General features: G+C 49.4%; 1 protein-coding gene across 12 annotated transcripts in view; it reads left to right on the top strand.

Moving 5' to 3' along the window:
* NRXN2 (neurexin 2) overlaps positions 1–13,101 on the top strand; it is a 117,112-nt gene that overhangs the window by 41,517 nt on the left and 62,494 nt on the right. For 9 of the 12 annotated variants that reach the window (XM_073014973.1, XM_073014978.1, XM_073014969.1 and 6 more), the window contains one exon: positions 4,801–4,824. The exons of the other annotated variants lie outside the window; for them this stretch is intronic. In XM_073014973.1, the coding sequence (XP_072871074.1) occupies positions 4,801–4,824 (24 nt within the window). The remainder of the gene's footprint in view (positions 1–4,800; positions 4,825–13,101) is intronic. 12 annotated transcript variants of the gene reach the window in all.

Here is a 13,101-nt window from a genome sequence, read left to right on the forward strand (position 1 = left end):
TGTCTCAGGGCCTGCTGTGCTGTTCTCCATACTCATCCATGCCAACTTTCTTAGTTTTTCCCTTTGTTTTCACAGTTCTCCTACAGACACCACTCATTTGCCCTCCTTTCTGCCTGGTGAAATCCTAGATCTGAGGTTTGAGTCAGAAAGACCAGGTTCAAATCCCAGCTCTGCCAATAGTTTGAGTGTTTTTAGGCAAGTTATACAACTTCTGTGAGCTTCAGCTCCTCATCAGCAAAGTGAGAATGAGCCTTTTGATGACTAACTGGGGTATTGCCTTAAAACACTCAACACAGTGCCTGGAACGAATTAGTTGTGTTTTTTTCAATCCTTCAAGCCCAGCTTAAATGCCACCATCTTCATAAAACCTTCCTTGATCCATTCCTCCAGCCAACCTTCCTTCTTGGCTATGTTCTTTGAGCCCTTGGAAACGTGTATTTGAGCCCTCTCATCACATTCTGCCTGTGTTGTCAATATTTGTGGTCATTCCTTATCTGTACTTCTAGATGGTAAGCAAATTAGTGGCTTAATATCAGCAACTATTGAGTGTTTGTAGTTGTTTTCCTAGTAGTTTTTTTCTGATCCATTTGGTCTCTTTCTTGAAGACAACTGGTAAGGTTTTGGACGCGAGGACCCATGTCCAAAAGTAGCAGATCTAACTACTTCATGTGAGCACTGAACTACTTCTTGTCCTCTTGGGAAAAAACCCTCCAATTCACTTTTTTACTTATTTTATTTTATTTTATTTTGGCAATAGAGTCTCACTTTGTCTCTCAGGCTGGAGTGCAGTGACGCAATCTCGGCTCACTGCAACCTCTGCCTCCCAGGTTCAAGCGATTCTCCTGCCTCAGCCTCCTGAGTAGCTGGGATTACAGGTTCCTGCCACCATGCCCGGCTAATTTTTGTATTTTTAGTAGACATGGGGTTTCACCATGTGGGCCAGGCTGCTCTTGAACTGTTGACCTCAAGTGATCCACCTACCTCAGCCTCCCAAAGTGCTGGGATTACAGACATGAGCCACCGCGCCCAACCCTAATTCACTTTACAAGACCAGAAGAACACCTCTCCTGGTCCCTCCTCTAAATTTCCTCAGGACTTTATCTTTCTGTCATAGCGCTTCTCAGATCACACTGTAACTTCTCTCCCCACTAGCCCCTGGCCTCAAGGATCTCATTCTCTTTACTATCTCACCTAATTTTTATGACAACTCTGTGAGGTGGAGATATTATTCCCATTTTACTGACACAGAAGGTTAAAGAACTTGCTCAAGGTTATCCATTTAGGAAGTGGTGGAGTTGGAAGTCTGACTTTGAAACCACTCTGTTCCTCTGCCTCCGAGTGAGGGCCTGGTTGTTGTCATTGGTGCAAAATGCAAAGAGGCTGGGGTTTGTCCTGTGCTTCTGTCATTCTTGGATGTTCTCAGATCTTGAAGCCATTTTAATATTCTGCTTGTATCTCTGAAAAATGGGTCCCTCTTATGTGCAAGTGGAGTGGGTTGCTCTTCTCTTTGTCTTGAGCTTCTTTTACTCAAGCTCCACAGATTGTCTTCACCCCAGATTTTTATGATTTATGTAAATATTCCCCTCTCTTGGCTTTCTTGAGCGGGCTGGAGCTACACTCAGATTTCAAGGTGGAGATGGGGTATAGTTTTGTCCTGAGGCTCTGATCTCTGCCTGGTGAATTCCTAGAGCTGGTGTTTGAGTCAGAAAGACTTGGTAAAAATGACCACTTGATATGATGCCTGACTTCTCCCCTCTGTGACTTTGATACCCTTCTCATTCATCATGTGTTGTCATGCTTGTGCTCCTAGGCTCCAGGAGCTCTCTAGCTGTTTCTGTGAATGGGGATAAAGCCTTCGTTGCTCACCTGTTATTCTGAAGCCTCAGCTCTCCAGATCCTGGCCATTGGGAAGGCCTAGGCTGCTGTGTACCCCTTCCCTGTGCTGTGTCCCAGGCCACCAGGAATGGGTTCTGATGGAAGCTGCATTCTAGTATTTCACGACAATTGACCCCATAAGCATGATCTCCATTGGACTGGGTCTGGATCCATAATCCTTAGGTCTAGAGGGGCCCTATCTCATCTACTCCAACCCTACTATTTTTAAGAGGAAGGCTGGATCTCTCATCAAATTTGTGGAAGGCCCAAGGGTTAGAACTCACATCTCTTTCTTCTCAGTCCTGATTTTTTTTTTTTTTTTTTTTTTGAGACAGAGTCTCACTCTGTCGCCCAGGGTGGAGTGCAGTGGCGTGATCTCGGCTCACTGGAAGCTCTGCCTCCCGGGTTCACACCATTCTCCTGCCTCAGCCTCTCGAGTATCTGGGACTACAGGGACCGGCCACCACGCCCGGCTAATTTTTTGTATTTTTAGTAGAGATGGGGTTTCACTGTGTTAGCCAGGATGGTCTTGATCTCCTAACCTCGTGATCCACCCGCCTTAGCCTCCCAAAGTGCTGGGATTACAGGCGTGAGCCACCACACCCGGCCATCAGTCCTGATTCTTAATTTGCTGTTCTACTTGTTAAAATGGAATCTTCTTCTTAAAGTTGAAAACATTTAAATCTTATTTTATTCTCCACAACCAGTTCTAACTCAAAGAGTAGTAGTTGGATTTTTACCTCCAATGCCTTTTTCTTCCTGCCTTGTTTGACTAGGGCAGTGAAACCAGACAACACTTACCTTTTTGGGTCTGGTTGTTTAGCTGCCCTGAAGCTAATTGTTCCTTGTTCTGACTAGTTGGCCTCTTCATTTCATGACAGTCCTACCAGCCGCCAGTACTAATCCTCTTATCACACGCTATCCCCTGGCTCCCATCACTGCACCTGCAATTAGACTCTTCTCTTGCTATGTAAACTGCTTCTGCATCACTAATAATTAATATTGGTTATTCAGCACTTCTTCTGGCTGCTAAATATTGAATTCTGTTATTTTTAATTATTACGAGGCCCTTATTCATTATCTTACTGAATTAGTCCTGTGCCCACTGGTTATAACAACTCTCTAACTAATGGATCTGTCCCTAGAATACCTCTCCTTCTCACAATCACGCTCTCTGGGGTACAGTTTAGTATTTAACAGGCATCAAGCAATAATGTCCCTCCATCTCTAATACTCTTAAGTAAAGCTGCCTCAGTGCCTCTTATGTGTCCTCCCCAAAGACAGGGATAATTTGGAAGGTGGGTGTTGCTGCTGTCTGTGGCAATGAGAAGAGAAAATGAACTTAGAGTCACATGAGAGTGGGGACACTAGAGACTGGGGTAGAAAGAGTGTGCTTATAGCTTAGGGAGAAGTCAGGGATTTTAGAGGTTCCTTTTTATGGGTGTAGGGAGTAAATTTCTGGTGCTGGCTCTGGGGAGTGGAGACTCAGGGGGTTATGGGTGTACATGAAAGGAGGCTGTGCTGCCAGGATGGCCTTACCAATTCTAGAGACTGGTAGAGGTGGTGGTGGTGGGCACTTGATTCTGGGAGGGACAGCAGCCCGGAGAGTAAGAGAATGGGGTTGGGGTGATTGAAGAGCCTGGGGAACTTTTGGGGAAAGTTCTGAAAAGTCAAGGTGGACACGTGGGAGGAGTCAGCTATGGGTGGGAGATGGGGAGGAGAGGGAGGAGGGTCTGTAATAATTTGATATAATGTGTGAGCCATCTGCCAGCCCATGGAGGGCAACATTTCCTTTTCCCTGTACTGGTGGCGACTTACTCTCTCTTCCTTTCTTAAGGATGAGAAGAAAAAAAACAAAAAACAAAAACAGAGGAGCTGCCCCTCTCCTCAGTGACTCCCAGGATCGATTTGTGTATTCTCCATCCCCAGGAAAAGCAGGCATCCATGGTCCCTCCTATGCTCCTTGGGAACCCCTTCCTTTTGCCTCCAAAATGAAATTGCCTCTCATTCTTGCCAGTCCTTGGATTCTCCAGGGGTGATGCCCACTCTTCTTCCAGCCTGATAGCCAGCTGGCCCATCACCAACTGGTTAATCCATTAACCCGGCATGGCCACTGGTCAGCCAGTTGGCCAGCACCAACTCGCTCTTTAGCCAGTTCTCTGGAAAGCCATCTGGTTGATCAGTTAGCCAACAAACCTGTAAGTCCATGGCTCCAACCAATAGCCCATCCCTCCTCACAGCCCTTGTTCCCTCCCTTCCTTCCCCTAAACTCTCTAACATTTCAGCTGATAGGACTTACTAATACTGCATAATTGGGTCTGCTTCTTAATCCCCTGCCTTCCCTCTCTCACCCTCTGTTGGAAAACCCCGTTGCCGACTCTGTGTGTGTTACTAACACGCTTATAACCCAGGGGACCAAGGGATGGGCAGGGACAGGTGGGGCAAGGTATGAATGAAAAACCGAACTAACCTTTCTGTCTCATCTGCGGAATGTCGGCCATCTTTAAGTCTTTGGTTTCTTGGTCCAGTTCTTTTGTTGTTTTCTTCTCTACTAACCAAGGTCTCTAACTGTTCCCCTTCTCTGCAGACGGCTCTTCTTCGGGGAGGGGATGAGGGGGAAGAGGAATCCAGAGGAGGGATGGGGGAGGGATGGGGAGAAGAAGGAACTTAATTTTTGTGTGTGTTTTATTTCTCCTCCCCCCATTATAATTTAATTTTCTTTAAACAAATACTTCCGCTGAACCTAAGGTGGGAGGGTCGGAACAAACAACCAAATATATATATAGATATATTTTTTCCTCCTTCCTTGAGTTTACAGTTGGTCATTTTATTTTTCTTTTCTTTTCGTTCTGTTCTTTTGTTGTTGTGTTTGTTGTTGTTTTTTGACATCCCCCTCCTCCCCATCCCCCTATATCTCCGGTGAAGCACGCAGGGATTGGACACGCTATGGTAAACAAACTGCATTATCTGGTAGATATCACTCTAATTGTCTTACCGTTTGGTTTGCCGTGGGTTTTTTTAACTGTTCGATTCTCCTTCTTTTGTTTCCTCTCCCTGTTTGGTTTTTTGGTTGTTTTGCTCTTCCAATTGTTTTTTGCGTCCTGGACAATCTTTAGATTTTGCTTCTCTTTTAGTTTCCCTCTTTCCCTTTTCTTTCTTTTTTGGTCCAAACTGAAATACAAAAGACAAATGGAAATCGAGGAATTTGGCTTGTCCCTGCTGTAATCCCTAACTCCTGAATTCAGATTCCTGGCCAGAGAGACCTGGGGGCAGGCCCCATGTTCATCGGCTCTGGTTAGACCAGCCCCGATGCCAGGCTGCTTATTTCTATTGCTTTATTTTGTTCTTTTCCCTCCCCTCCCTTGTTTTTTCTCTTTGATTTAGTTTCTTGGTCCCCTGAAAATCCATGGAAAACACCATCCCATGACATGCTATGCTCTGCTCACTGTCAGCTCCCTGGACAGGGCCCCTCAAGTTTGGGGAGGGGGCCGGGGGTGAGACCTCCAGTGGCAGCCAGCGGGGTGGGTTCCCAGGGGTGGTGGGCATGGCCTTGGGAGATGCGGAGCTGCCTGAGATCAGTCCAGACCTCATGCAAATCATCAGTTCATAGCAGTTTGGGGGCTGCCCCATGCTGGCTGCTCCGGGAAAGGTGCCGTCCCTTCCCTCACTTCTCAGCCTTGAGAGTTCCTGGTTCCATGTCCCCCACATTTTGCATGGCATGAATGGTCTTTTCCCCCGACCAGGGATAGCGTCCAGTTCCCTGCAACTGCTCTGCTGCTCTGACTAACACTGTGTTTCACACTGTCTTCCTTCCCCTCACCCCCTGCCCTGTCTGCCCACTGCCTGCCCCGCATGGCCTCTGACAGGGGCTGGTTTCCTTTCCTGCTGAGGGGAGTAAGAGGAGGAGGCCTGCAGGGGTGGGAAGGGCCAGTGTTGGTTGTCCTTGTCACCGAGTTCCTCTGTTTGGCTTGGGCTCAGTCCTGGTGAGTGTTGGTGTGGGTGTCTGTGTAAATGCAGCTGGTGTGTGTTGGTGTGTGGGTGTGACTGTGTGTAAATGTTGGCGTGACATTTTGGGGTGTTAGTGGGAAGCTGTACCGTGTATGTGCGAGGCTCTGCTGGTGACTCTCCATGTGTGAGCTGGTGTGAGCTGGGGGCTGCGTGACTGTGTAGGTTTTTGAGCCTGGTGAGGACTCTGTGTGGAGGTGGACTGTGGGGACTGGCCCTTCAGTCGCAGTGCCATGGCAGGCAGGAACAGGGAAGGAGCTGGGGCTAGCTCTTTGCTCCTTGCCTTGCCTCAGAGTGTGTGCCCGCAGGCCTTGCTGCGTGCGATCCCCTGGGATTTCCTCGTGCCTGCCCAGTCCTGGCTCTGCAGTAGCAGCCGGTTAGTCATCGCCTATTAATAATGCAGAGTGATTGAGCACCAGGCTGGGGACCCTGCAGATGGACATGTCTGCTCCCGTGGGGCCGGCGCTGCTTGGGGCAGCTGCCTGGCCTGCCCAGCCGCCCAGGTTTGCATGGCTGGCTTGTGAGGAGGGAAGCATAACAGTTGGGGCTCCCAATCTGAGTGTCTCCCCAACTTCCCTAGAAGGCTCTACCTCTGAGGCTACATCTGGCTTTTCCTGACACTTTTGCGGGTCCATGTTTTCCTGCACCCATATAGACTAGTGCCCATGGCCAAAGCCATTCCAGCCCTCCCCAATTTAAGATCTCAGATTACCACTCCCAGTGGTCTTGGTGTTCCAATGGGGCATACAGTGCCAGGTTTCTTATTCCTCCAGCTGCTGCTTCTAGGAGTTAGCTGCTACCTGCCCAGCTTAGGCCAGGCCATTGAGTACCTGTCAGGAGTTGGCCATTTGGAACTTTCTTTATGGTGCTTCACTAGATAGCCAACCTGTGACTTTGGGGACAGAAGGGAGGCAAGATCAAGCCATGTGGTACACCCCAAGCCTCTGGGTAATACCATCCTAGAATTAGGACTCAGCAGACTTTCCATCTAGCCTCAATTTGGTTAAAAATTGACCACGTGGGTTGAGTCTACTAAAGCTCAGTTTCCTTATCTACCAAATGGGCTAATAGGGATAATATACCTGCATTGCCTACTACATGGAATCAGTGTGAAGATCAAGTAGAGTAATAGAAGTGAAAACATTTGTACTCTGTAAAGGAAATTATAGTGTTACTAAGCTTTATAAAATGTTAACTGATTGTCTCAGTGTTTCCAGGGCAGGGATGTTTTGTAAAGAAATGATTCTCTTCCATAGCAAACCCTGGAGAATACAACATCTCTGGCCCACTGGAGATCCTATTACTATCTCTTCTTAAGAATCAGTCCCAAAATAACTGTATGAAACCCTAGAATGCTTTAGGAATTGGGCTGGAGAAGAGGAGGAAAGATGAATGACTTGATTAAATTGGTTAAGAAGCAACAACCAGCTAGGCACCTGTAATCCCAGCTACTTGAGGCTGAGGTGGTTAAGTTGGTTAAGAAGGAAACAACCTGCTGGGTGTGGTGGCTCACTCCTGTAATCCCAGCATTTTGGGAGGCTGAGGCGAGTGGATCACCTGAGTCCAGGAGTTCAAGGCCAGCCTGGCTAACATGGTGAAACCCTGTCTCTACTAAAAATACAAAAAAATAGCCAGGTGTGGTGATGGGCATCTGTAATCCCAGCTACTCGGAAGGCTAAGGCAGGAGAATTACTTGAACCTGGGAGGCCAAGGTTGCAGTGAACCGAGATCGCGCTACTGCACTCCAGCCTGGGCAACAGGAGTAAAACTCCATCTCCAAAACAAAACAAAACAGAACAAAACAAAACACAAAACAAAAAGAAGCCAACAACCAGCTATGAACCTGTAATCTCAGCTACTCAAGGCTGAGATGGGAAGATTGCATGAGTCCAGGAGTTCAAGACTAGCCTGGGTGACATAGCAAGACCCCCCTCCCCTCTTTTTTTTTTTTTGGAGATAGAGTCTGGCTCTGTTGCCTAGGCTGGAGTGAAGTGACATGATCTCGGCTCACTGCAACCTCTGCCTCCTGGGTTCAAGCAATTCTCATGCCTCAGCCTCCTGAGTAGCTTGGACTACAGGTGCACGCCACCACACCTGGCTAAGTTTTTGTATTTTTAGTAGAGACAGGATTTCACCGTGTTGCCCAGGCTGGTCTTGAATTCCTGAGCTCAGGCATTCCACCCACCTCGGCTTCCCAAAGTGTTAGGATACAGGCATGAGCCATTGTGCCCCAGCAAGACACCATCTCTAAAACAAACAAACAAACAAACAAACAAGACCCTATCTCTAAAACAAACACACACACATGCGTGCACACACACACACAAACAAAAAAAAGTAAACAATACTGTCTTGTTTCAGCCCTGAAAAGGAAAGTATCTGCTAAATTCTGAGTCTCTAAAGTCTGCACTTTCCTGCATGAGCAATACTGACTGGTAAACAGATCTAGTTGCCTTTTGGTAGCCTCACAGACCTTCATAAACCTGTACTAGGAATCAGCTCTTTCCGGCCAAGACCAGAGTCTGAAGCCTTGTAACAGGGTTCAATGTGTTCTGATTCCCAAGGCATCCCCCAGAGAGGTTTTGGCTAGTTTCCAGTTTATTTTTACTAACTCATTTACATGGACTCTTTTCATGTTGTTTGAGCACTTCTTCTTCGGGGAGAGGGTGGATATAAAGCAAAAAGGCCAACCTTGAGAAGGTTGAGAAGTTTGGATTAGGTGTGATCAGGCTGATGGAGTTTGCTTGTAAAAATAATGATAGTTCTTTGTATACACACTGGGAGTCTTTGAATAGCTTTCCCCTTTCGAATATCATTTAAACTTGACAAATGCCTGGGTTGCACGTAGCAGGCAGAGACTGTTCCCAGTTAACAGATGGGGAAAGCTGAAGCCCAGAGAAAGCACCTGGTCTAGGGTCACATAGCCAGATATGGAGGACTTTCACTTCAGTTTTCTCATTTGGTGCTCAGCGTAAGCCTGGAAGAAATGGGAGCTGCAGAAGTTGTTAAACTCCTCTCACAGATGAGAGTCAGAGGTAAAATGGGATTGTTTTGGAAAAGGATAAAGGCTGAATGAGAGCCCAGGATTTCTGACCTGATATCTTTCCTCTCTATTCCCAAACTATCAAATCCAGACCTCAGGATTCACGACAGGGCTGTGCCTGCCGGTTCAGTCCATCTTCATGGTGTATCTTTCCAGCCTGAGTCTCTGATTAGTTTCTGCCCTCTCATTGAACAGGTAGCTAACCCAAACCCTTAGCAGGACTTGCAGTACCTCACTCAGCCTGGAGACCCTTTCTTCCCCTTTGTCTTTGTCTCTTATTTCCACCCACTCAATCCTAAGGGGATGCCAGGACCTTTCCCCTAGACTAGTTGCTCTTAACCACCTTTGGTTCTTGAATACCTTTGAGAATTTGATGACAGCAATGGACTCTCACAGGAAAAAAGCCCACAGAGGCAGTTTTGCACACAATATCAAGGGACTTGGGATCTCCCTAGCTCAGTCAGCTTGCCCACAAGTTAAAAATACCTGCCCTCTGTCTTGTTCTCCCCAGAATAAGTCCCCCTCCCAAGGAGGGCAGTGACCCTGTGATCATCACAGGCAACTGAGAAAGGCTCCAGAAGATGGCAGAAGGATACTTCCCCTCTTCCTCAGCCTTTCTTCCTCAGGCATAGTGGGCATGAAGTGCCCACCAATGTGGAGTTATTTATGGCCAGGACCTAGTTTCATATCCTGCACAGCCTGCCACAGGGGAGGTGCGTGGAGCAGAAAGAGAAGTGGGGTCAGCAGGGAGGGCTGAGAGCCCACCCAAGTCACAGGCTGCCCCTTGTGGCCACCTCCATCCAGCCTCCCTGCTCCTGGGGAGCACAGTGGGGGCTGGGCCGTGGGCTCCTGCTGCCTCTGCACCCTCTCCCTTCTCCTCTGGCTGGACACAACTCTTCCAGGGCAGAAGCTCTGGCTCATTCCCCTTGGCCAGTTCAGTACCCACTTGGCTTGCTTGTCTGTGTTGAGCGGGTTGGCATGGGTTGGGTGCAGACACTCTGCTATGTCTCAGTGATGCTGTTTGGAAGGAGACAGCTGGAACGTCTCACTGCCCTCGGTAGGATGTGGTATGTACGCAGGTGTGTCTGGGGATTGGTGATTGGTGGCGAATGGGTGGTGGAATGAGTCTTGGGTCGCCTGCTTATGAGGAAGGTAGAGTCAAATGTCTTTTCTCTTTCTTTTTCAACCCTTAAAGTGTCTCTGTCCTAGTGGTCACTCCTCTCTTTTCCCCTCATCATCGGAAGGAAGTTCTCCCTACCTGTGCCCCACAGCTCTGTCGCCTCCATCTCTGCTCCTCCCAATGCCCCTGCCCTGCACGCCTTCTCACCTGGCTGCCTTTCTCTGGCCTGTCCTGCTGGACCTAGCCCTCACCCTGCTCCTCTAACCTGCATGTGTCCAGCTGCAGTGGCTGTTCTGTGTTGCACGACCCCCTCCTTTCCCTCCTCCCCCACCGGCCCCACCCCTTCCAGAAGATGCGTGGGGGGGGGCTGGGGGGCAGGGGCATCATGAACCCCTGGGGTGGAGGGGGACCGGGGGAATTATTCCCCTGTTTCCTGCTTTTACTAACGAACCTGCCATTTTTGTGTCTGGACTTTGATTTGTCTGAGGGAACAGTCGGGTTTTACTAATCTAAGTCATCTCCCTCCTTGCCTTCCCCAGAGACCTTCCTCCATTCCCTCTACCCTTGGCTTCCTTTTCACCCAGAACCCGTCCCCACTTTCTCCCTCTACTCCCCCCCTCTGGCTGATCCCCTTCCTCTGGGCACTTCCTTATGTTGTCCTTCCTCCTGCTACCCCACCCCCAGGCCCAGCCCTGGGCCATAAGAGGGTGATTAAGGCAGCCCTTTCCCAGTAGGGAGCACATGGGAGTGATCTGCAAAAAGCCCAGGGGGCAAGGTGAGATTGTGCCCAGTCAGGAGGGAAACTGAGGAGGGTGTTTCCTCCTCTCTACCCTACACTGTCACCTCGTCTAAGTCTGAGAGGGCAAAGGGAGGGTGACTTTGGCAAATGGAGTGGGATAGAGAGAGCCCATAGGGTGAGGGAGATGGCCAGTGGCTGGTGCCCTGGCTTCTGAGGTCAGGGAGGGAGGACACAGCTGAGGGGCTCAGGTGGGCTGGAGGCCAAAAGAGGAGATTCTTTTCCTGGGGAGCTTTGGGACCAGAAGAGCCCTTTCCCTGCACTGAAGCAGGAGTGCACTTGAGTTTCTGTCACCAAAGTCACAGGCTCCCTAGGTGTTAGGTTCATAGATGGAGATGCCGGCTTTGTGGCCCTGGGTCATAAGATGATCTTTAATGGCTATGTGCTGTATACCCTGGATTATGTTCAGATTAGTGGGGTTACAGGGACATGTCAGTCTGGTGCCTACCTGTCAGGAGCTGACCAGTTGGGGTGACCAGACTTAGGCACAGGAAGTAATCAGCAGCCCAGTTCCTGGTCTCTCAGTGCAGCATCAGGGAGAGTGGAGGTGGAGGGCTGGATGGAGTTGAATTTGTCCCAGGGAGGCCCGTTCAGCCTATTACCCACTCCCTGTCTTATCCCTGACCTTTCATCCCGGTTCCTTCTTCCCTTTCTCCAGCCCCTCTCTGCCAGGTCTAATCTTGTTTGCATGTTTTTGTGACTAATACTTTGACCCTTCCCTTTTCTACCCAGACCCCTACTTCCCAGCCTTAGGGTGGGGTGGAGGGAAGAAGAAATAAATGGTAATGACCGGCCCTCCCCTCAAATAAGATTCAAAAGCTTTCAGACTGCCCCTTTCCACAAAGACACCCTCTTACCTTCTGCTCTTGAACCTAGTTACCCCAGCACAAGGTTTGATGGTTCCCAGGAGGTGGAAAGTGGGGCTCAGTTCTACCCTATTCACTGCAAGGCTCCAGCCAAGCACAAGGGGGATTCGGGGGTCCTGGGAGGGCAGGAAGCTCCCTTACCCCAGTTCTCCCCTGGAGTTCCTCCCCTCACCCACTGAGACTATGGACCCCTGGAGACCAGTCACTGGAAGATGGCTGGTGGCATGTGCATATAGACTGGTGTGGGTGAGGAGGGCATAGGATGTGACTGGAAGGCCCCAATCTCTAGACTGTTCCTGAAAGAGGGTACTGAGGCACCTCTTTCAGTGCAGCATCAGGGAGAGTGGAGGTGGAGGGCTGGATGGAGTTGAATTTGTCCCAGGGAGGCCCGTTCAGCCTATTACCCACTCCCTGTCTTATCCTTGACCTTTCATCCTGGTTCCTTCTTCCCTTTCTCCAGCCCCTCTCTGCCAGGGGAATGAGAAATGGGGTGAGCTGTGGCCTTTGGAAACACAGTGTTGGGCTAACCCTGAGCCAGCTTCCTATTGACCCTGCAGAGCTCTGCCCTCTTTCCCAGCTGACCTTCCCAAACCACTGCCTTCCTAGAGTAGGGGCTCATGGTCTCATAGCCCTTGGCCCTTCTCCCACAACCTTTCTGGGTGTCTTGAACCCTTGTGGGCTGCTTGTAGAGTTAGATTTTTTGGAGACTAGGTGGACATTTGCCTGGGGAGACTGGGGGAGTCAGAGAGTTTCCTGTCCTTGTCACGCCCCGCCCCGCCCCACCTAAGATCACTTCCGGCATTCTCCAGGCCACCGCTGAGCCCTCCTTCCTCCTGGAACACCAAGTACTCCCCCATTCCCACTCATCCTGCTTTCTTACTGAACTTTCAGCCCAGGGGCAAGGTATTCATGAGGTTAGCCCTAATCCCCTCTGTTCCCTAAGCTGGCCCTGACTCCCTGGAGTAACTCTGGTGGTGTCTGTAGACAAGGCAATTAGATAGGAAGAAGGAAGAGTGGACTAATGTAGCTAAAGAGCTCCCTCTCCTTTGGAGGGAAGAGAGTGACCTGAATATAAGGAGATCTGAGGAGCCAAGAGACAGACTCAGGAAAGGGCTAGAAGTACAAACCCGGAGGCTGGGCAGCAGGGGTGGAAATCAACCCCGATGGGCAACCCCAGAAAGTTTCAAGATTTTCTAGGAATATCTGAGCTCCTGGTCCTCACACTGCTATCTTCCATCTCCCTACTGGGTCCAGACTGAAAGGCTTCCCAGCACCCAGCGGAGAGGGCTGCAGATGAGTCTAAGCCACCAAGGTCTGGGGAACACCATTCTCTGGCACACTTTTGAAAGAAGTTCTGGAGTCATGTGTGTGTCCAGAGAGTACCTTCAGGAGAAGA

The sequence above is a fragment of the Chlorocebus sabaeus genome, chromosome 1 (assembly GCF_047675955.1).
Source record: "Chlorocebus sabaeus isolate Y175 chromosome 1, mChlSab1.0.hap1, whole genome shotgun sequence".
In the NCBI taxonomy this organism is placed as follows: Eukaryota; Metazoa; Chordata; class Mammalia; order Primates; family Cercopithecidae; genus Chlorocebus; species Chlorocebus sabaeus.